Source organism: Rhamphochromis sp. 'chilingali' (assembly GCF_963969265.1).
Source record: "Rhamphochromis sp. 'chilingali' genome assembly, chromosome: 2".
In the NCBI taxonomy this organism is placed as follows: domain Eukaryota; kingdom Metazoa; phylum Chordata; class Actinopteri; order Cichliformes; family Cichlidae; genus Rhamphochromis; species Rhamphochromis sp. 'chilingali'.
Genome location: NC_137930.1, coordinates 11,541,691 through 11,563,338, shown reverse-complemented (window position 1 = coordinate 11,563,338; position 21,648 = coordinate 11,541,691). Strand labels below are relative to the sequence as shown.

At 39.5% G+C, this 21,648-nt stretch overlaps 1 protein-coding gene across 5 annotated transcripts in view; it reads right to left on the bottom strand.

Moving 5' to 3' along the window:
- Positions 1-21,648, bottom strand: part of nrg1 (neuregulin 1) — an 81,485-nt gene that overhangs the window by 13,334 nt on the left and 46,503 nt on the right. For 2 of the 5 annotated variants that reach the window (XM_080876004.1, XM_080876006.1), the window contains exons 7-9: positions 20,675-20,774; positions 19,787-19,937; positions 19,572-19,693 (exon numbers count right to left, since the gene is read on the bottom strand). In XM_080876004.1, coding sequence (XP_080732130.1) covers positions 19,572-19,693; positions 19,787-19,937; positions 20,675-20,774 — 373 coding nt within the window. Of the gene's footprint in view, positions 1-4,012; positions 4,214-19,571; positions 19,694-19,786; positions 19,938-20,674; positions 20,778-21,648 lie in introns of all 5 variants that reach the window. The other 3 variants (XM_080876005.1, XM_080876003.1, XM_080876007.1) reach the window with 2 other exon arrangements.

The window sequence follows — 21,648 nt, the reverse complement described above, 5'->3', positions numbered from 1 at the left end:
CTGTCATCCCAAATGACAGAGGACTCCGGCATTAATAACCCCTTAGACGGGTGGTTCAACAGACAGTTTGGGAAGTATAAGGCCATAGTGATGTCGTTGCTAATGTCCATAGCCACTTGTATTGCCATTCTCACATGATGCGGTTGCTGTCTGATCCCATGCCTCCGTACCCTATTGAGTAGATTAATCACAGTGGCACTGACAAGAGAAAGCGAGTCTCCCAAATTGCAGCTTACCCTGTTGAAAGCTGAAGATTACATTGATGATAGCGAGAGCGAGGATGATTGTGATGAGTGAAGTTATTTTTCCTGACACTGTAAGAATGATGGATATTGTGAAACCTTTTTGAATGTGCAATGTTGCTGATGTAATTAACAGAATGTTAGGAAGAGAAATCCTTGGTATTAGTGATTGGGATGCAATCAAGAGGGTGGGAATTGTAGTAGGATTTCTCTTTAATGTATTGTCTTGATGAAATGCTTTGATGTTACTTAGTTTAGTATGTCTGGTTCACACCTCATTCACACTGGGAAACAGACGGTGAGAACCTGGTGAATGTCTCCCAGGAGATGGAAGCTCACACAGGTAGGCTTGGCCCCACAGTGGGGGAGAGTCTCAAAGGTGTTAGAGGGTTTTCTGTTTAGAACCAAGGTGTGAACTGCAACAGTAAAAGCCTTTTGTTCTATGACTGTGTTTTAAAAAGGACCTGAACTGTTCATTGTCAGAGACAACTCTCAGTGCCGCCTGACTGACGTCTCTCCTCATGCATGGGAAATAAAGTGTTGGGTTTTAACTGCTCATCAGGTCTGCAGGCTTTGTTAATAAATTTCCACGACAACACACACACACATAAAGAGAGAGAGAGAGTATGCATAGTATGCAAACGGCTACCAAACAGCCATCATAATTTGTCATACAACGAGAAGAGGACAAATCAACAATTGACAATGTATAATTAATATTAAAATCTGTAACATAATGTATTGTTTGGAGTTTAGTCTGTTACTGTTACTATTTTTACCATTTGTTTTTGGAGCAACTGTAACCTACATAATTTCCTTAGGGATTAATAAAGTATTCTGGTTCTGATTGTTTCAGTATACATGACCTGCCATGATCCAATGACACATCTGCTTGCCTGTATCTTTTGCTCGTTTCTCCTCCACTTATTTTCTCTATTTTCTAAAATGAGGACCTGATGGCTTTGAACTTTTCTTGTCCATCTTCCATTGGTTTTAATTTTGCACTCCCGTATGAACACAAATCCCCCAACCCGAAGATCACCACAACATAACCTAACAAACCTACACCTTAGTTCACAGATTCACTTTGTCTAGGGTGTATTGCTGGGATTTCACACAACCCAGGATTCAAATCATGAATACATAATGGGCTTGGATTTACAACATTATGAATGAAATGTGCTCTATTTGGAAGCAGCAGGGTCCCCTCCACTTTCAACAGGTTGTGTGTGAGATTTTAAATCATCAAACTGTAAATTATAAATTTTAAATTGTTATTGATCTCTTTACCGCTAGTCCTAAAGTGGATACCTTTTTTCTTACTCTTCCTATATTTATTGTTTGTTTATTTGCACTGCTGTAACTGGAGCCTTGTCGTCTAGTCTCTCTATTGTACTGTATATAGCGAATATGAGAATAAAATTTACTTTGACTTCAGCACCAAGCAGGCGCTCGCGCTCACTTTTCGCATATAGAATTTCAAAAAGACATCGGTGCAAATTATAAGTCTGTATCATAATGTCTGGTGTTTTTGTGTTTGTTGGTTTGTTTTTATTTTGTTTTATTTTGCGAGTTGGTTATTAGATGCTGCTCCAGCCAGCCGGAGAAACCCCCGCCACCCTGCCCTCTCCTCCCTGTGCCGCAAGCAGCTGGCACACCTCACAAACGGAGGGCACCCTTACTCCCAGCAAATGGGCGATAGAAAACCGATCGGTGCCTATGCCATTTGCGCTGACTGATGTCGGGGCAGCATGAGTACAAGCAATTTTTTTAATTTTTTTATTTTTTGCAGATGCCCGTGATGCCGCCCCCACCATGATGCCGCCCCGGGCAACCGCCTGTGTCGCCCGTATCAAAAACCGCTATTGTAATTAGGTAACCACTGCTCATCTTGCTTGACCCAACAGGTCAAGGGTTCTGCTATGACAGTTGTCAGAGGAGAACCAGCATGACTTTGCAGTGGCAAAAATGGAATCTGTTGCATGTATGGTGATTAGCACCACTTTCAAACCAATACTCTAGTTTTCATTAAAGTACTGAGGGAGTAGCCACTTCCTAACCTCACTGGATACTCAAATTCTTTCTTTCATTTTATTGCTCTCCTTTTCTGTGTCTAAAGAAGAAAAACAAAAATAAACAAAAATGTTTTTAAAAATTACACAATCCTCTATTTTCTCTCAGCCAGTTTTTTTAAGCCATTCTTTTGGTTAAATAATTGGATACATTTTATAGACCTCTTTAATTTTTCTTCAATGCTTACAAGGGCAATGCTTACAATTTTTGTCAGTTTGCTTCTTTACATGACCCCAGTGGGTTTTAAATGAAACAGTTAAGATGTTATTTTAATGCAGACCTTCAGCTTTAATTCAAGGGTTTTGAAAAAGTATTTCACTAATTGTTATAAAGTACTGAAATATTTAATAATAATACTATAAATTTCATATACATGGGCCCCATTCTTTTAGAGATAAAAGATGTGAGACATTGCAGAGAGCCTTTATAAAGACACATAAAAAATATAAGTTATGTTAAAACTTGCATGTTTAAAAATACTTATTTGTACATCCACAATATTCTTAATATAGTCTGGTTACAGAGTTTAAATTCCTCCCTCAGTGTTCCCTCTGTGTGATCCAACTTCTCTGGATATGCAAAGTAGTGTGGTACAGGAATGACATTCTGACTTGCACCAAACACTTTTTTTTTCTTTTTGTAACAGTGTAGATAGCAAAAACTTGTCAGATAAACAAGTCAACAGTCTGGCACTTCCTTAAAAAGCAGGAATCCACTGGCTAGCTCAGAATCACCAGAAGGCCTGGAAGACAACTAAAGTGGATGACTGTAGATTTTTTTCCATGATTAAGAAGTTTAGGGAAATTCCTTCACAACATCTTGCCAAGTCAAGAACATTTTTGATGATGTAGGTATATCGTCGAAGTCTGCAATTGCAAAATTCTTTCATGAATGTAAATACATGGGATTTTTACAATAATTTGCAAACTACTGCTTAGAGTACAAGTTCACAAAGTCAAAAAAATATCTCAAAGAAAAAACTAAAATATAGTTGAGTCAGAATAATGATAAGATAACTATAGCTATGGTGAAGAAAAGTGGCAACTCATGCACTTTTGTTTGTTTTTTTTAATTTCTTTTGTTTTATCTATAAAACTCAAACATGTGATATGATATTTCAATTTTATATATCTTAGATCTGCTGCACATTGTTAAAGATACTTAATTGAGGTAACATCATACAAAAATAAATAAATAAATCTTTCCTGCATCCATTTCAAATTAAAAGCACTCAAGTCTTTCACTCAACAGAAACACTGGCCTTTAGGTTTTGATTATGTCATATTTGTATGAACTTACTGTAGACAGATTTGAATGATGAAATATTCAAATATTTCAAATGATCTTTTAAAATAATTCATTGTAAGTACCATTTTTCTTGAAAGACAAGAATTATTTTCTGAGAGGTATTCATTTTCGATTTCAATGAGCTGTATATACTTTCTATTAACATTTTATTTTTATTTATTTTTCCATTTCTTCCATTGTCATATTTTGGAGACAGTAGTGTTGGACTTTGATGCACACTATATAACACACAATAGTGACATCATATGTTCTGAAGTATTTACCATATAGATTTAGCAATTTTCTGGTTTTTTGCCATTTCAGAAATACAGGCTAGATGTCTCCTAAAGGATTGGGTTCATATTCTTCATGGTTCAGATTGAAAATTAATTCATTAATTAATCAATTACCTTAGAGTTTATGGCAAGTGTCTGTTGGAGTTGGGTGCATCTCGGCACTTCTTTGAATGAGCACTTAAGTCACTGGTGCCACCGGTGGCATTCAGACGACCCCGGGCACCCTGTGTGGCACGTTGGCTATTCTCCGCCAATGACATCACAGAGACAGACTCAGTGTCAGACTGTACACTGTTGCTCCAGTCATTACTCCAGCTGCAGAGACAGGGAGGGCGTTGTTTACATAATGACAGTCTTTAGGCCTGTAGACCATTAAAGCAATTAATATGGGAAAAATTTCTGCACTGAATATCTTCTTTCTGTTATCAAAGTATGTTTTGTATTCCAGGTTATGTATGAACTATGTATGAACATGTATGCAATTTAAAATGCAAGTGTTAATTCTGTCATCAGGAAAAACCAGTACCCAGTAAATTTTTTCTGATCTTATTCATCTTTTATCTTACTAGATGAAACAATTTTCTACATCTAAAGAGAAGTGACCTTTTCAAAAGCATAGCAAAATAATAGTAGAGTAGTTGTCCGCAATGTTCACCAGGAGGTGGACACACCGGGGGGGACAGAAGGACTTGAATCCATTTGGATTGAGACCATCAGGACTAGCACACATTGACTGAGGTATTGTCAGTGCAGACCTTATCTTATGGTACCTCATAACTCAAACTTTCTTGATGAGCTGTGACCTCTGCCCCAGCTTCCTTCAAAAGGCCTTCTTTCCCTCCTTAATACTTAAAAAAGGCATTTAAAACAAAGTGGTTTCTTGGCTCTAATACTTGCCTTCTTGTTCCCTAACTTGAATATACTTAATTTTTGTGGATCCGAATTTGTTTTTGGGAAAATGGTAAACATGTTATATTCTCACTGCACATGATGCTGGATACTGCGTTTGCCTCTGAAAAAAGGCAACCAATGAGAGAGGTTTTTACACTGGGAGGAATCTTGGAGTAATTTTTGGTCAGGATATTTCCCTGAGCACACACAATAAGCAAATATGTAGAACTGTCTTCATTCATTTGGACAATATCAGTAAAATTTGAAATATCCTGTCTCAAAATGATGCTTAAAAGCTAGTTCTCACATTACTCCTAACACTGGACTACAGCAATTCATTATAATCAGGTCGCTCTGAAATATTCCTGAAAAGCCTTCAGTGGTTCTAGAACACTGCAGCAAAAGTAGTAATAGGAACTAAATAAAAAGAGGCCCTAATTCTCCCATATTAGCTTCTCTTTATTGGCTTCCCGTTATTCTAAAAGAGGAGCCTGCAGACTGACTCCCTGTTCCAGGAGTTTTATCTGTCCTGCTGTTCTTACTATGCCAAGTTGATAGCCTTTCCAGCAGACCACAGCATGACAGACTTGGAGAACTCATCACAGCACTGTCCTCAACCATGGCACACCCCAGGGCTTCGTTCTCAGCCCACTCTCATATTCACTTTTCACACAAGACTGCACCCCTATTCATAACACAATTTTTATATACAATTTTGCAGATGACACAGCCGTGGTGGGGATGATAACCGACAACAATGAGACGACCTACAGAGAGGAGGTCCAGGGATTCACATCCTGGTGTTAGAACAACCACTTGCTCCTCAGTACCAGCAAGACAAATGAGCTTGTTGTTCACTTCAGGAAACATAAAATGGATACATCACATGCCAGTGGACAAACTCTTTTTTAATTCCCTCCCCTCTGGCAGGCTCACAGTCATGAGAGCACAGACAGTATTTTTGCTCTCATGACATGCTCTCATGCTCTTAACAACAATTAAAACTTCACATGTGAATTCAACAACCCATGCATGTAGAACTCAGCAGCTACCCACACAAAGAAGCCATGATACATGCAAGGGTTTCTGCTTTGTGAGTGTTGTTATAGATTCACTCTCTCACAGGTAACTCTATTCTCAAAGCTGAATTCTGCTCAGTCTAATCAACCCGACTTTCCTCAGGTGATAGGACAGAGCAAATTTTATATTTGTTTAAATCTGGAAACTTATATTTACTCAGATGACTATTTTTAAACATTTTTTACTTCTCTTAGGAATGACTTGTGCTCCTTATTATGATGATTTATTTTCATAAAAATATGTATCATATTGTACAACAGACTAACTGGACAGGAGTCGAGAGACTTCATAACCTTTGCATTTTAAGATTTCTGGAACATTAAAGTACTCCAGAAACAGTTTTCAGTAATTCCACAGCTACACAGAAAAAATAACTGTTGATAATTAATTTGGCAAACTCATTTTCCAAGTTATAAAAAAAATCTGTTTAAAACTGTGCTTATGTTGATGCCACAGTATAACTCGGTTTAATGCTGTGAACTGGCCTTGTCTATTAAAAATGCTGTAAGGTTAATCTGAGTGTTGGGGCTTTCTTTATATTGCTGTGGGATGCTTATCTTACATCATAAATCACCTTGAGGTGGCTGTTGTTGTGATTTGACACTATATAAAAACTGAATTTGATTTAATTTATAATAACTCGTGTCTGGGACCTTCACTGAAAGTTCCTCTGTAGAGGAAGCAAGTAAAGTCTGGGGGTTATGGCTCGCTCATGCTACCCTATGCTCTAATTATGGGGGTATCACAAAGCTGGGTACTGGAAAGGAGGGTTTGTCTGTTAGTCGAGCCTCAGATTCTGGAGAAACATTGTGGTTTTTGTGCTGATCATGGAATGCTGAACCATCTCTTTAGACTCTTAAGGATATGTGAGGGTGCATGGGAGTTTTACCATCCAGACTACATATATTTTGAGCACTTGGAAAAAGCTTTTGAGTGTGTCTCTCAGAGTATCGTTTGGGGGAGTTTCTAGAGTATGCGGTATCTGGCCTGCACAACTGTTGTGAGAGCTTGGTCTGCATTGCTGCCAATAGGTTGTACTCATTTTTGGTGCATGTTGGACTCTTTGTCACAGATTCTGGTGTCGTCAGAATTTCATCCCTGCTTTTTGTAGATAAAGTGGATCTGTTGGTATCATGAGGTGGTGACCTCCAGTTTGCACTGAAGCGTTTAGATGCAGCAGGACTGAGAATTAGCACCTCAGAATAAGATCCTCAGCTATAAAAGACTGGAATACCCAGTACAGGTCCGATGTGAGATTCTACCCAAAGTAGAAAAAGGGAGCGCTGAATGTAAAAGCGAAGCTGTCAATTTACCGCCAGATCTGTCCCCACCCTCGACTATGGTCACAAACTTTGGGTAGTGACTGAATGAGGTTGCAAATACAAGCCCTGGGAATGCTTTGGTGTTGTCCTTATAAATGGGAGGAGGTGGCTGGGGAGAGGGAGATCTGGGCTCTCTGCTTAGAGTGCTGGATGGCGATCTAGCCTCCGATAAGGGGAAGAATTCTGATGGATGGATGCGTGGATAGAATGGTTGTAAACAGCCAGTCACAGAAAAAGCACTCTACATATATAGGGTTCACTTTGGTCAATATCTATTCAAGTGCTCAGTGGGCTAAGAAGTTGCCTGTAGAGTTTAAAATTATGTACAGTGATCCCTTGCTATATCGCGGTTCACTTTTCGCGGCCTCGCTGTTTCGCGTATTTTTGGGGGGTCCAGTTTTGCTTCTTTTTTTTACCGCACATTGAGTTCTGTGTCCTGATCGGCTGTAGACCAAATTGTCAAATTTACATAAATCTTCGCTAGCAGAAGACAACAAACACAACAGTGTCAGCATCAAAGGATTACAAGGCACATTAAGCAAAACCAAACAATCAGATAAGTCAAGCTTTATTCAACTTATTCTTCTTGCTTTCTCTACTTCCGCACCATTGATTCATTAATTTTGCATTCTCTCGCAGCTGCTCTATTCCCATGTTCTTGACCTGAAAAGAGGGTTTGATCTTTGGTTTCATTCTATAATACTGGACTTATTTTTCTATGAAGGTTTGAACTTTGCGATTGTTTAAACAAGAGTGAAACGTGTGAAAATGTCGATGCCTGTCTGAGAAAACTATAAAGTGTGTAGTGAGGTGTTTTACGGCCTTAAAAACATCTATAATAATTGATAAGATAAGATAAGATGACCTTTATTAGTCCCACAGGTGGGAAATTTGTTTCGTTACAGCAAAAGTGCAAAGTTATGTAGCAGAAATTAGAAAACACTGGAATGCAATAAAATAAAATACTATATACAATAGAATAAAATAGAATAATATATACAATAGAATACAAATGTTATATACAACTTTGCGGATTTCACCTATCGCGGGTTATGTTTAGAACGTAACACCCACGATAAACGAGGGAACAACTATATATAGTTTTTCTTGGTGTTCTTACTCTTGTCTTGATCATTAGGTCACTAACAAGCAAGATGGATGAACTAATAGCGTTACTCTGGAGTCTGATGGAGTATCTGGAGTGTAGCCTGATGTGCTTTAGTGAAATACAGATGAAACAGGACATTCCCGATGACAGTGTATCTATTGAAGGCTTCCACACTGTTCGGGGTGGCAGTGACAGCTTGGTGAGTGGTAAGCAGAAAGGAGGGGGCTTGCTGTTCTTGTTAACAACCGATGGGCTAGACCTGCTCATATCTCAATCAAAGAACTAATTTGTTGCCCGGACAATTTATTTATTTAAAAAGGGACAATACAATTTAACATTTAAACAGTTTCAATTTGGAGCATGAAACTGATATGCTGCACATAGAGTTTATAGGTATCACAAATTCATAAACATTCATTTTTTTTGTCACTTTTTGGCTTTTATATTCAAAATCCAAACAAACAAAATTACAACATTCAATTAAATAAAACCATAATACAACATGGCTCAAACCAATTAACTGTGTATTTTGAAAAATCAAATTTAAACAGTTTACACAGACTGTCTTTTTGACACTATAAGCAAGGGGTGTCAAACTCAAATACACAGTGGGCCAAAATTCAAAACTGGAACAAAGTCGCGGGCTAACGCTAATATTTATTGAAAAAAAAATATCTTCCTCTAGATATAAGAATGAATCTTTTCTTATGGACTCAAACAAGTTTTGCTGAAAAACTGAATATGGAACAAGCAAAGCTTAATACTAAACAATATATATATTAACTGTATAATACCAGTAGGCCAGCTCTAATAGTAATTTGGTATGGCTCCGCGGGCCAAATGTACAGGGAGTGCAGAATTACTAGGCAAATGAGTATTTTGTCCACATCATCCTCTGCATGCATGTTGTCTTACTCCAAGCTGTATAGGCTCGAAAGCCTACTACCAATTAAGCATATTAGGTGATGTGCATCTCTGTAATGAGAAGGGGTGTGGTCTAATGACATCAACACCCTATATCAGGTGTGCATAATTATTAGGCAACGTCCTTTCCTTTGGCAAAATGGGTCAAAAGAAGGACTTGACAGGCTCAGAAAAGTCAAAAATAGTGAGATATCTTGCAGAGGGATGCAGCAGTCTCAAAATTGCAAAGCTTCTGAAGCATGATCATCGAACAATCAAGCGTTTCATTCAAAATAGTCAACAGGGTCGCAAGAAGCGTGTGGAAAAACCAAGGCGCAAAATAACTGCCCATGAACTGAGAAAAGTCAAGCGTGCAGCTGCCAAGATGCCACTTGCCACCAGTTTGGCCATATTTCAAAGCTGCAACATCACTGGAGTGCCCAAAAGCACAAGGTGTGCAATACTCAGAGACATGGCCAAGGTAAGAAAGGCTGAAAGACGACCACCACTGAACAAGACACACAAGCTGAAACGTCAAGACTGGGCCAAGAAATATCTCAAGACTGATTTTTCTAAGGTTTTATGGACTGATGAAATGAGAGTGAGTCTTGATGGGCCAGATGGATGGGCCCGTGGCTGGATTGGTAAAGGGCAGAGAGCTCCAGTCCGACTCAGACGCCAGCAAGGTGGAGGTGGAGTACTGGTTTGGGCTGGTATCATCAAAGATGAGCTTGTGGGGCCTTTTCGGGTTGAGGATGGAGTCAAGCTCAACTCCCAGTCCTACTGCCAGTTTCTGGAAGACACCTTCTTCAAGCAGTGGTACAGGAAGAAGTCTGCATCCTTCAAGAAAAACATGATTTTCATGCAGGACAATGCTCCATCACACGCGTCCAAGTACTCCACAGCGTGGCTGGCAAGAAAGGGTATAAAAGAAGAAAAACTAATGACATGGCCACCTTGTTCACCTGATCTGATCCCCATTGAGAACCTGTGGTCCATCATCAAATGTGAGATTTACAAGGAGGGAAAACAGTACACCTCTCTGAACAGTGTCTGGGAGGCTGTGGTTGCTGCTGCACGCAATGTTGATGGTGAACAGATCAAAACACTGACAGAATCCATGGATGGCAGGCTTTTGAGTGTCCTTGCAAAGAAAGGTGGCTATATTGGTCGCTGATTTGTTTTTGTTTTGTTTTTGAATGTCAGAAATGTATATTTGTGAATGTGGAGATGTTATATTGGTTTCACTGGTAAAAATAAATAATTGAAATGGGTATATATTTGTTTTTTGTTAAGTTGCCTAATAATTATGCACAGTAATAGTCACCTGCACACACAGATATCCCCCTTAAATAGCTAAAACTAAAAACAAACTAAAAACTACTTCCAAAAACATTCAGCTTTGATATTAATGAGTTTTTTGGGTTCATTGAGAACATGGTTGTTGTTCAATAATAAAATTATTCCTCAAAATACAACTTGCCTAATAATTCTGCACTCCCTGTAATTAGGCTGCGGGCCAAATTTGGCCCGCGGGCCAGAGTTTGACACCTATGCTATAAGCCAACTGCCATGTTTAGGTCAAAAAACACTGTTGGCACAACTTTATCATCATCTAAATTGCACATAACATTCTCAGCAAAGTAACGGTTTTCATTTTTTGTAGAACATCTAAAACCAAAATGTGTTGGATGAAACAGTTGATTGATTGGTTGATGATCAGTTAATTGTTCTGCCATAACCTTTTCAAGTAACTTTGATAGAACAGGAAAATGGAAATTACACAATTATTACTATTAAATTTATGTGCCATAGAACCATTGTCTCTGATAACACAGGTAAACAAAAACATGTTTGTAATAATCAGAAACACAACACACTTTTCTAAACCAGTTTATAGATCTGCTTTTAGTTTTTTTTCTCACATTAACTTTTTGAATTATGAGTAATATTAATTTGCAATGGATTTGCATAGTGTCTTTATTAAACCACAGGCACCAATCAATTAACTGTTTCAGTACTCAATAAATATTCAGGTTAGTGTCAGTCAGCTACCACCATTTATTTAAAAACCCTTGTGTATACTATGTCTGGATTTGTACAGTACAGCATCCACAAGTAGTCAGTCAGTGGTGGACAGCTATTTAAAGGCCATTTTCTTGTATTTGTGTCAGTGTTGATGGTATACTTGCACACAAACCACTACATTGGACACTGATGTGTCACTCCTTACCCTGGCGTATAACGTGTTTCCTTGTAATTATTGTTATTTAACCCTTTTATGCATTAATTATGACAACCTCAATCAGGATATTTTCTTAAATATTTTATTCATCTTTTTTTATGCCTAAAGATGAATAAAAATACTTAAGAAAAAAAATCCTGATTGAGGTTGTCATAATTCACGCATAAAACGGTTAACTTGATGTCCTGATGAAAACACTCCCTGTTCATCACTCACCATGCCAAGATTTTCTGGAAATAATTTGAGGTAAGAGTGCAGGAAATGTTTTTTTATTGACATTCGACAACCCAGTTTCTGGTAGGAATTAAGCAGATGCTGAACTCCTTCCTTTTATGCAGGTGACTAGGTAATGCCCAGAAAGCTTTCGAGCCACTTGAGCGCCTCCCAAACTTTCATCCTGCAAACCAGTCTTGATCTGCAGACCAATAAATATCCCTTCCTTCATTTTTGCAGGATTCATCTTTGGAAACCTTTCAGCAAGGTACTGAAAACCTGATGAGTTTGCTTTGCTCATGGCCTTGACAAGATTTTTCATCAAGCCTACCTCAAGGCAGAGGCAGAAACCTGACAGTGCTTGTTCCTGGCTCCTAGGCATCTTATGGCTGCCAGTCACGCTTGATATAATGTTCCACAGTAGATCGGCTGTACCTCAGGCACAGGAAACAGCATTATTTGGTGAATTCTCCTCGCATTCCAATCAAAATACCAATCACCTTCAGATCACCACAAATGTTCCACTAAGGATTTTTATACGTGACTAATTCAAACAGTGTCTTCATATTGTCATAGGACTCCTTTAGATAAACAGAATGGGCAATCGGCATACTTGGTTTGGCATTTCCAATATGGAGTAGGACTGCCTTCAAGCTTCTTTGTGAAGAATCAATGAAGAGACGCCATTCAGCGGGAACATGCTCTTGTGACAAACTGCTAAATGTTGATGTTCTGTTGATGTCATGACAATAGCACAGTGAGCCATCAGGAGTGAAGAACGCTGTCAAGTTATGACTTTGACTTCTGTAGTGAGTTTACAGTAACACCCATTGTAAGCACATTCTTCTGCTTAACCCTCAAAGCAATAAAGTTTGTCTTTTGACAGATTCAGATCACAAACGAGATTGTTCAGCTCTACTTGTGTAAAAGTCTCTGGTTCTGAATCTTCATTGGTCACGTAATCAGGATCTGATGACTCTGGATTGTAACTAGATCCGCCTTGAATATGTTCCTTACCACCTTCTACAGAAGCTAATCCATCATGTGGTCATCATGAGGAACAGACCTTATTGTAGAATCCAGGGTGGGATATATACAATTTTGTGCTTGTTTTTTCAGAGAATCCTTTTGTCTTCAATTAAGATGGCGGCGCGCACAGACGCAGCAGCTCTATGCTCTCCACTTAGGTGCCTTTCCTTTTTGTTTCTCCTCTTTTTATTATTCTTTTGTTTATCTTATTATGTAAAGCCAAATTTTCCGACAACCATCTGGAATTATGCAAGATCGGATATAAGAGCCAGATCCCAATTACCAGTGATTATCAGAGGGTGCACAACATCCCCCCGGAGATAGCCAGAACATCGGGTTCTCCGTGGATTGTTATTGGCTCTGCCAAGAAACGCAGGCGGCGGAAGGAACGCAAACTGGTGCACAAACACTAAGATCATCACCACAGTCTGCTCCCCGGACATAGAGGAAATGTCTGTCATGTGCAGACCTTTCTACTTGCCCAGAGAACTGCCTGCAGTGCTAATAACAGCAGTCTACATACCACCAGACGCTAATGCTAGCTCAGCCCTTGCATACCTGCATGACATAATCTCTGAACAGCAACGGACATACCCAGAGGGAGTACACATCATTGCAGGGGATTTCAACAGAGCATGCTTAAGAACTGTGCTGCCTAAATTTGTACAACATGTGAAATGCCCTACGAGAGGAAATAACACCTTGGATCATGTTGACTCAAATATTAAGCAAGCCTACAGATCTGTTCCCCTCCCCCACCTGAGTATGTCCGACCACCTCTCCCTACTCATTGTCCCGGCATACACACCACTCAGGAAAAGGACAAAGTCCACCATCAGAACCATTTATACCATTTCTGAGGAAGCTCTCGCTCAATTGCAGGACTGTTTTGCTCTCAAAGAGTGGAGTGTCTTTGAACAGGATGACCTAGAGACTCACAGAACCGCAGTGCTGGGTTACATCAAACACTGCATAGACACTGTCACCACAGAAAAGCGGGTCCGGGTCTACCCCAACTGTAAACCATGGATGACAAGCAAGGTTCAGGCACTGTTAAAGGTACGCAACTGTGCATACAAATCTGGGGACCAGGACATGTACAGCAGAGCAAGAGCAGACCTTAAAAAGGCATCAGAGCAGCAAAACTGGACTATTCAAACAAGCTATCAGATCACCTCTCTGATAACAACTCCAGGAAGGTATGGGAGGGCCTGAAACACATAACCAATTACAAAGCCAATGGGACAAATATAGATAATATGGACAGCTCGTTAGCAGAGGAACTTAACCATTTTTTAACCGCTTCGAGAAAACTGCAGTCACCCCCACCATGCACACCACCCTGCCCACAGCGTCCTCTGAGCACAGCCCCCACACATTTAGCCTCCAACAACATCAGGTCCGCAATGTGTTCAGAGCAGTAAATCAGAGGAAAGCTGCTGGGCCCGACGGAATACCTGGTAGAGTGCTCAAAGCCTGTGCCTCCCACCCAGCTTCGACCCCCACCAGTTTGCCTATAAGGCAGACTGAACTCCTAGTGTCCTTCTACCGTGCCACTATCGAGAGTGTGCTGGTGCACGCCATCCCTGTGTAGTACACTGGTTGCACAACAGCTGACAAGAAGAGACTACAGAGGGTCATCAAAACTGCAGAGAAGGTGATTGGCTGTCCACTCCCCTCCCTGGACTTAATTGCCAGCTCAAGATGTCTCTCCAGAGCCAGGGCAATTATAAAGGACCACCTCCATCCTAACCTCCACCTCTTCAACATCCTGCCCTCTGGAAAAAGGCCCAGATCCATCAGGTGCAAAACCAGCAGACTAAAGAACAGCTTCTTCCCGTGGGCTGTCAGAACTCTTAATGCAAACTAAGAATGTGTAAAGACTTCCCCAACACATCCACTCTGACAGTGCTGTTGATCATCTATGTGCAATATCTAAGTCTTTCCATGTTCTGTGCAATATTTTTGGCTCATGTGCAATATTTTGGTCCCAGTCTATTTCAATGTTTCTTACACATACACCATTGTATATAGTTTCACTCACATATATGTATACATATACACTGCTTTTTATTGTATTTATTTATTTTCCCCCCTTCGTTGTATATTGGTTTCTCTTCTTCTTACTTTTGCACCTTTGTGGTCTAGCTACCCAATTTCGCTGTGCAAGAAACTGCACAATGACAATAAATAGCTCTAAGTCTCTAAGTCTCTAAGTCTTCACATGGCAAAAATAGCAATCATTGAGATGATCTCACGGTTTCTGCCACACCATCAGGATTGCAAATAGCATTGCTGCTTTTTGCAGAGTTAGCAAGTCCACTGGAACAACTGTTGCAGGAGAAATGTTGACCCCAAGATTTATCCTGGTCACCCAGTGGACAGCCAAAGTACAATTTGTATATCTTCTTAAGGTCTGTGGTAATTAGGCAATGTTGTGCTTTAGTTGTTAATGAACCACCCAAGTAACAGAAACTGTCTAGGGCGCAGAGCAATTGCAATTTTTGGTATGAATTAACCAAAAAAAAAAAAAAAAAGAACTCTGCTAGCTAGCATAATGGACAGGTTTTTGACGGGGCTCGCACACAAACGAAAAGCAGAAGTTGAAGCATCACCAAATATGCATACAAACCCACTTCCTTCCAAACCAAAAAGCAGAAAATATGATGAAGCATTTCTTGCGCTTGGCTTCACCTGCACAACGGTGGGTAATGAGTAGGGATGGGTATCAAAAACCGGTTCTTGTTGAGAACCGGTTCCCACTGTTTCAATTCCTTGGAATTGTTTGCCATTTTTGCAAACGATTCCCTTATCGATTCCAGTTTCCCCGAATGACGTCACCACGTTGCGGAGCGTCATTTACCTGGCAGGAAACATGGCGGCTCAAACGCTCAAAAGTTTGGTTATACTTTTCGAGAACAGATGACAACAGGGCAACTTGCAATACTTGTAAAGTATAAAGTAGATATTTTGTTTAAGGGAGGAAACACTACGAATATGCAAAAGCATTTTCTCACAAAACGCACAATGACCTTAAATGAATGTCGTGTTTTTAATTCCGCTCCGGACTCGTGAATCTCAACCCAGCAGCAGCGGTAACGTTTGCACGTCTTCTCCCGTTAATGCGGCAGGTAAATAATCAACTAACAGTGCATATTATGTTAGCGTGATCTGCCTTATTACAAAACCTGCCATTACTGTGCATTTAGGTGACCATGATGAGCGAGACAGACAGAGTCTGGCTCAGATGCTGGCAGTTCTCGCTGCAGTCTATTACTAGTAATACTATAACTTTTTTATACATGGGCCCATACTGGTAATGACTGATGTCATCGCCACAGTCAACTACATCAAAACACGACCTGTGAAAGCCCAGATTTTTTCGGCACTGTGTGAAGAAATGGGCTCCAACTACACAGCCGTTTTGTATCACAGCGAGTCCCAATGGCTGTCATGTGGGAAGGAGAGAGGTCTTTGAACTGCGAGATGAGATCCGCAGCTTTTTGAAGAAAGAGGGCAGTGATCTTACCAACAAATTTAACTGTAACAACTTTCTCATGAAACTGGCATAACTCAGTGACATGTTCCTGAAACTCAATGAACTAAATTTACAGATGCAGGGCAGGAACACTCACCTCCCACATCTGACAGATAAAGTCACATCATTTGTCAGAAAACTTGAAATGTGGAAGCAACGAGTGAAAGATAGAAACGTGGACTCATTTGAGAATTTGAAATCATTCATTGAAGACAACAAGCTGCAGAATACAGTGATCCCATGCATGAACAAACACGTCTGCCCTTCAGAAACATTTCCAGAGACATTACCTGGTGCAAGATTCCAAATAATATGACTGGATCCGTGACCCCTTCAGTCCAACACCCCCTGCTGACTTCAGCACATACAAGGAGGAACAGTTCATTGATCTTACCTGTGATTCAACTAAGAGGCTGCAGTTTAATTCAAAGACCCTGAAGATCTTCTTGTAAAACAAATTGCAAAAAAGCAAAAAAAGTTTGGGTGCCACTGATCTATTCAGTTGTGTAAATCCACAAGAGCAGTAAAACTTAGAGCAGTAGTAGCCCAGCTCAGTTAATCACAGTTTGTGAAAAATCTGCTGGAGTTCTCAATAAAAAGTTCTTTGAGTTGTGATTATTTTCCCTATTGACTACAATTTTAGGGTTCCTCCATGTGCTGAATCCCACTTTAATCCCTTCCATACTCATTTTGCTGGTTAGAGACAAGAAAAAGTTTGGGGTTTTTTTCCTTCTTTTTCAATTTCCATCTTCTACTAAAGTAATTCAAGTATAAGCTGGGCTACTATAGCGCCAGGTTCAGTTAACTTTGTAAAAAAAACTGCTGGTTGAATCATCTTCCAACAAGCAACAACTTTTTACTTTCTTAATTGGAGTATATTTCAGAGCCTGTACTTTTTCGCTTTTATTTGAGTAAAGAAGTTGAATTAGTAAATGGACTTATTCTTATACAGGGAGTGCAGAATTATTAGGCAAGTTGTATTTTTGAGGAATAATTTTATTATTGAACAACAACCATGTTCTCAATGAACCCAAAAAACTCATTAATATCAAAGCTGAATGTTTTTGGAAGTCGTTTTTAGTTTGTTTTTAGTTTTAGCTATTTAAGGGGGATATCTGTGTGTGTAGGTGACTATTACTGTGCATAATTATTAGGCAACTTAACAAAAAACAAATATATACCCATTTCAATTATTTATTTTTACCAGTGAAACCAATATAACATCTCCACATTCACAAATATACATTTCTGACATTCAAAAACAAAACAAAAACAAATCAGCGACCAATATAGCCACCTTTCTTTGCAAGGACACTCAAAAGCCTGCCATCCATGGATTCTGTCAGTGTTTTAAACTGTTCACCATCAACATTGCGTGCAGCAGCAACCACAGCCTCCCAGACACTGTTCAGAGAGGTGTACTGTTTTCCCTCCTTGTAAATCTCACATTTGATGATGGACCACAGGTTCTCAATGGGGTTCAGATCAGGTGAACAAGGTGGCCATGTCATTAGTTTTTCTTCTTTTATACCCTTTCTTGCCAGCCACGCTGTGGAGTACTTGGACGCGTGTGATGGAGCATTGTCCTGCATGAAAATCATGTTTTTCTTAAAGGATGCAGACTTCTTCCTGTACCACTGCTTGAAGAAGGTGTCTTCCAGAAACTGGCAGTAGGACTGGGAGTTGAGCTTGACTCCATCCTCAACCCGAAAAGGCCCCACAAGCTCATCTTTGATGATACCAGCCCAAACCAGTACTCCACCTCCACCTTGCTGGCGTCTGAGTCGGACTGGAGCTCTCTGCCCATTACCAATCCAGCCACGGGCCCATCCATCTGGCCCATCAAGACTCACTCTCATTTCATCAGTCCATAAAACCTTAGAAAAATCAGTCTTGAGATATTTCTTGGCCCAGTCTTGACGTTTCAGCTTGTGTGTCTTGTTCAGTGGTGGTCGTCTTTCAGCCTTTCTTACCTTGGCCATGTCTCTGAGTATTGCACACCTTGTGCTTTTGGGCACTCCAGTGATGTTGCAGCTCTGAAATATGGCCAAACTGGTGGCAAGTGGCATCTTGGCAGCTGCACGCTTGACTTTTCTCAGTTCATGGGCAGTTATTTTGCGCCTTGGTTTTTCCACACGCTTCTTGCGACCCTGTTGACTATTTTGAATGAAACGCTTGATTGTTCGATGATCACGCTTCAGAAGCATTGCAATTTTGAGACTGCTGCATCCCTCTGCAAGATATCTCACTATTTTTGACTTTTCTGAGCCTGTCAAGTCCTTCTTTTGACCCATTTTGCCAAAGGAAAGGACGTTGCCTAATAATTATGCACACCTGATATAGGGTGTTGATGTCATTAGACCACACCCCTTCTCATTACAGAGATGCACATCACCTAATATGCTTAATTGGTAGTAGGCTTTCGAGCCTATACAGCTTGGAGTAAGACAACATGCATGCAGAGGATGATGTGGACAAAATACTCATTTGCCTAATAATTCTGCACTCCCTGTATAGCACTTTTCTACTCTTCCGAAGTACTCAAAGCGCTGTATACAACATGCCACACTCACCCAATCACATCCATTCTCACAAGCACTTTCTCTATACATAGTGCTTTCTAACTACTATCACACACATTCATACTCTGATGGACGCATCACAGAGCAACTTGGGGTTAGTATCTTGCCTAAGGATACTTGACATGCAGACTGGAGCCAGGGATCAAACCACCAACCTTCCGATCAGTAGGTGACCTGCTCTACCTCCTGAGCTACAGCCACCCCTAGTACTTCAAGTTTTAATGGAGTTTTTTTTTTTTGGTCTGTACTTCTAAGTAAGTACAGAATGTCTGTATTTTTGCCACTCTGGGTGAGAGTAATATAAAGCTTTAGCTTTATGTAATTTCAAGACTATGATCAGTATTACTTTAGTAGTTAATGCTGTTTTTAGAGCAAAATCTATTGTTCACTAGTTTTTTCACAAGTTAATTTATTTCACTATCTAAAAATGGAAGGCAATTTTCAACTATATTTCAACTAACACTTGATTTGACACTTGACACACAGATTAAAAGTAAAGCTCAATTCTACGAGGAAAATCAAATTCCCACACAGCTTTTCTTAAAGTGTGCACTGAGTTTAAGTGTTAATGGTTCTAATGACCAAAGTCACATATGTGCTAAACAGTGTCCCATGTACCCTACATAGTTTGCTCTGGCAACAAATTCAATTACTACATTATACATAGTGTCCTCTTGTGTTACCTGGACCCCGACCAAGTAGTAACCAAGTAACTCAATAATATCAAATACCCAAGGTGAAAATATAAAGTCATTCTCTTACCTTTGACTGGAGATGTTGGTGAGTGTGGTAGGATTATGCACAGATAAGGTATATTTGCTTGTGGAAAGGTTTGTCTCTGTCTCCTTTTCAGCTGTATGCTTCATTGTCTTTCCATTATGTTGCTATAAACAGAAAGCAGAAACCACACTGACAACTGTTATGAATTTACAGATTCAAATTGTGATTCCTTTTATTTGATAACAGTAACAGCATACACCAATAAGCTGCAAATCTTGAAGAGGCAAGTTAGAATTTGGGCGTCCAGTGGTAGAGTTTGCCACATTGGAGTCAATACCAGTACTGGTATTCTTCCTCTTATTCCTTAGACGTTGCCTTAAACGGTCCCGTAGTTTCTTTCTCTGCTTCCTGTTTGTAAAGAAACAAAGTAGATCGTGAAAGAGCCCAGATCGCAACTTGGATACATAACTGATGGCAGTCCCACATAAACAAAAAGATAGTAAAAGTAATTCATAGGTGATGCTAGCAAAAGTAATTTATGTTTATAACATTGTACAACAGTACAATGAATATGGTTGTATTGGCCACTAGCAACACAAATTCCTCAAAATTCTCTCAGCCCACTTGGTTTTACCGTATCTCTGATCATTGAATTGTGGATGATGTCCAGCTTTATAGGTAACTTTAGAAATGTTATAATGGTTTCACTGTGTGAAGAAGTGCAATGGATGAATGTAACAGACTTTTGTAGCTAAATCACAATAAAAGACACATCAAATCATGCTTTGAATCAGATATTAAACAAACATACATTTTCAATTACAAAAATTGTAAAACTAATAGTCTATACTAATGTTTGAACCAAGGAGGTCTACTGCACAATTAAAATTGTACAATTGAGCATCTACTAATTAAAATACTTCAGAGTATCTCATCTTAACATCTTTTTTTATTCTTTGATCTGAATACTTTCTTTTATTGATGCCCCTTCTTTTTTATACATTTTGCATTCATTTATTCAACCACAACTACAAAAGAGAAACTGCACCCTGAATTTGGCGGTACAATATGAAACTATAATAAAATCAGGGACAGTACCTACATAGTATACAATGAAAAACAAAAAATGGCATTAATGACATTACTTGGTTTTGCAGTAGGCAACCACACACATGATTCCAACGACTAGGAGCGCAATGCAGATTCCAGTTATTGTTAAAATACGTTTCTGATACAGCTCCTCAGCTTCTGAAAAAAAAGGACAACCATTCTTTAAAACATTATATCTAAACACACACAGTCAACCACAAACACACACAAAGACTCTGTCAGCCCTAAACCCAAACAATTTTTAAAACGACTCTGTAATACAGTTTTTATATTTCTAGCAACCACAGTCCACATGCAAAGATTTGAAGAGAGATAAATCTGTGTCTTTAATCTAACTGAAATGTAATTATTAGAGGGGGAAAGGCAGTGGCAGGTGTATTATGCTCTTTGATTCCCATAAGCTTATAATTCATATTATTTTTTTAATTTTTTGTCCAAAATTAATCTAATTTAAATCAGTCGTAGAGGTGACAAATAACAAAGTACTTCATTTCACATCACTGCATACCTTCAAATATCAAAGTGGTTTGAAACTAAACAGTTAATACACAAATATGGATGGGTACCGGTATCCGGTGCCATTATGGCACCAGTTCTGACATAAACGGTAGTAATCAGACCGAAAAGCACCGCACATTTCATTGCTTTATTTCGGTGCTTTTTTTTCTTGAGATGTCATACACTTTGGATTCTAGCCAATCATTTTACCTTTCCAAGGATAGTAGGTGGGCCCAGGTAGGTATGTTCTTTTAGAGCAGAGCTACAGATTAAAAATGCCCAAGGCGAAGCGGTCAAAAGTCTGGCTGTACTTCACAGCAAAAGATGCAAACTCAGCAGCCTGCAACAAGTGCTTTAAGGTGATACTGTGATACTGTCAAAGGAGGTAACACCTCGAATCTGATGAAACACCTGGCAACGTATAGCATTTTGTTAAAAGCCGAGAAATGCGCCGTGTTTGATAGCTTGCTGCAAGACCTCACACCAAGCACATCTACTGCGGGTGTGGTGC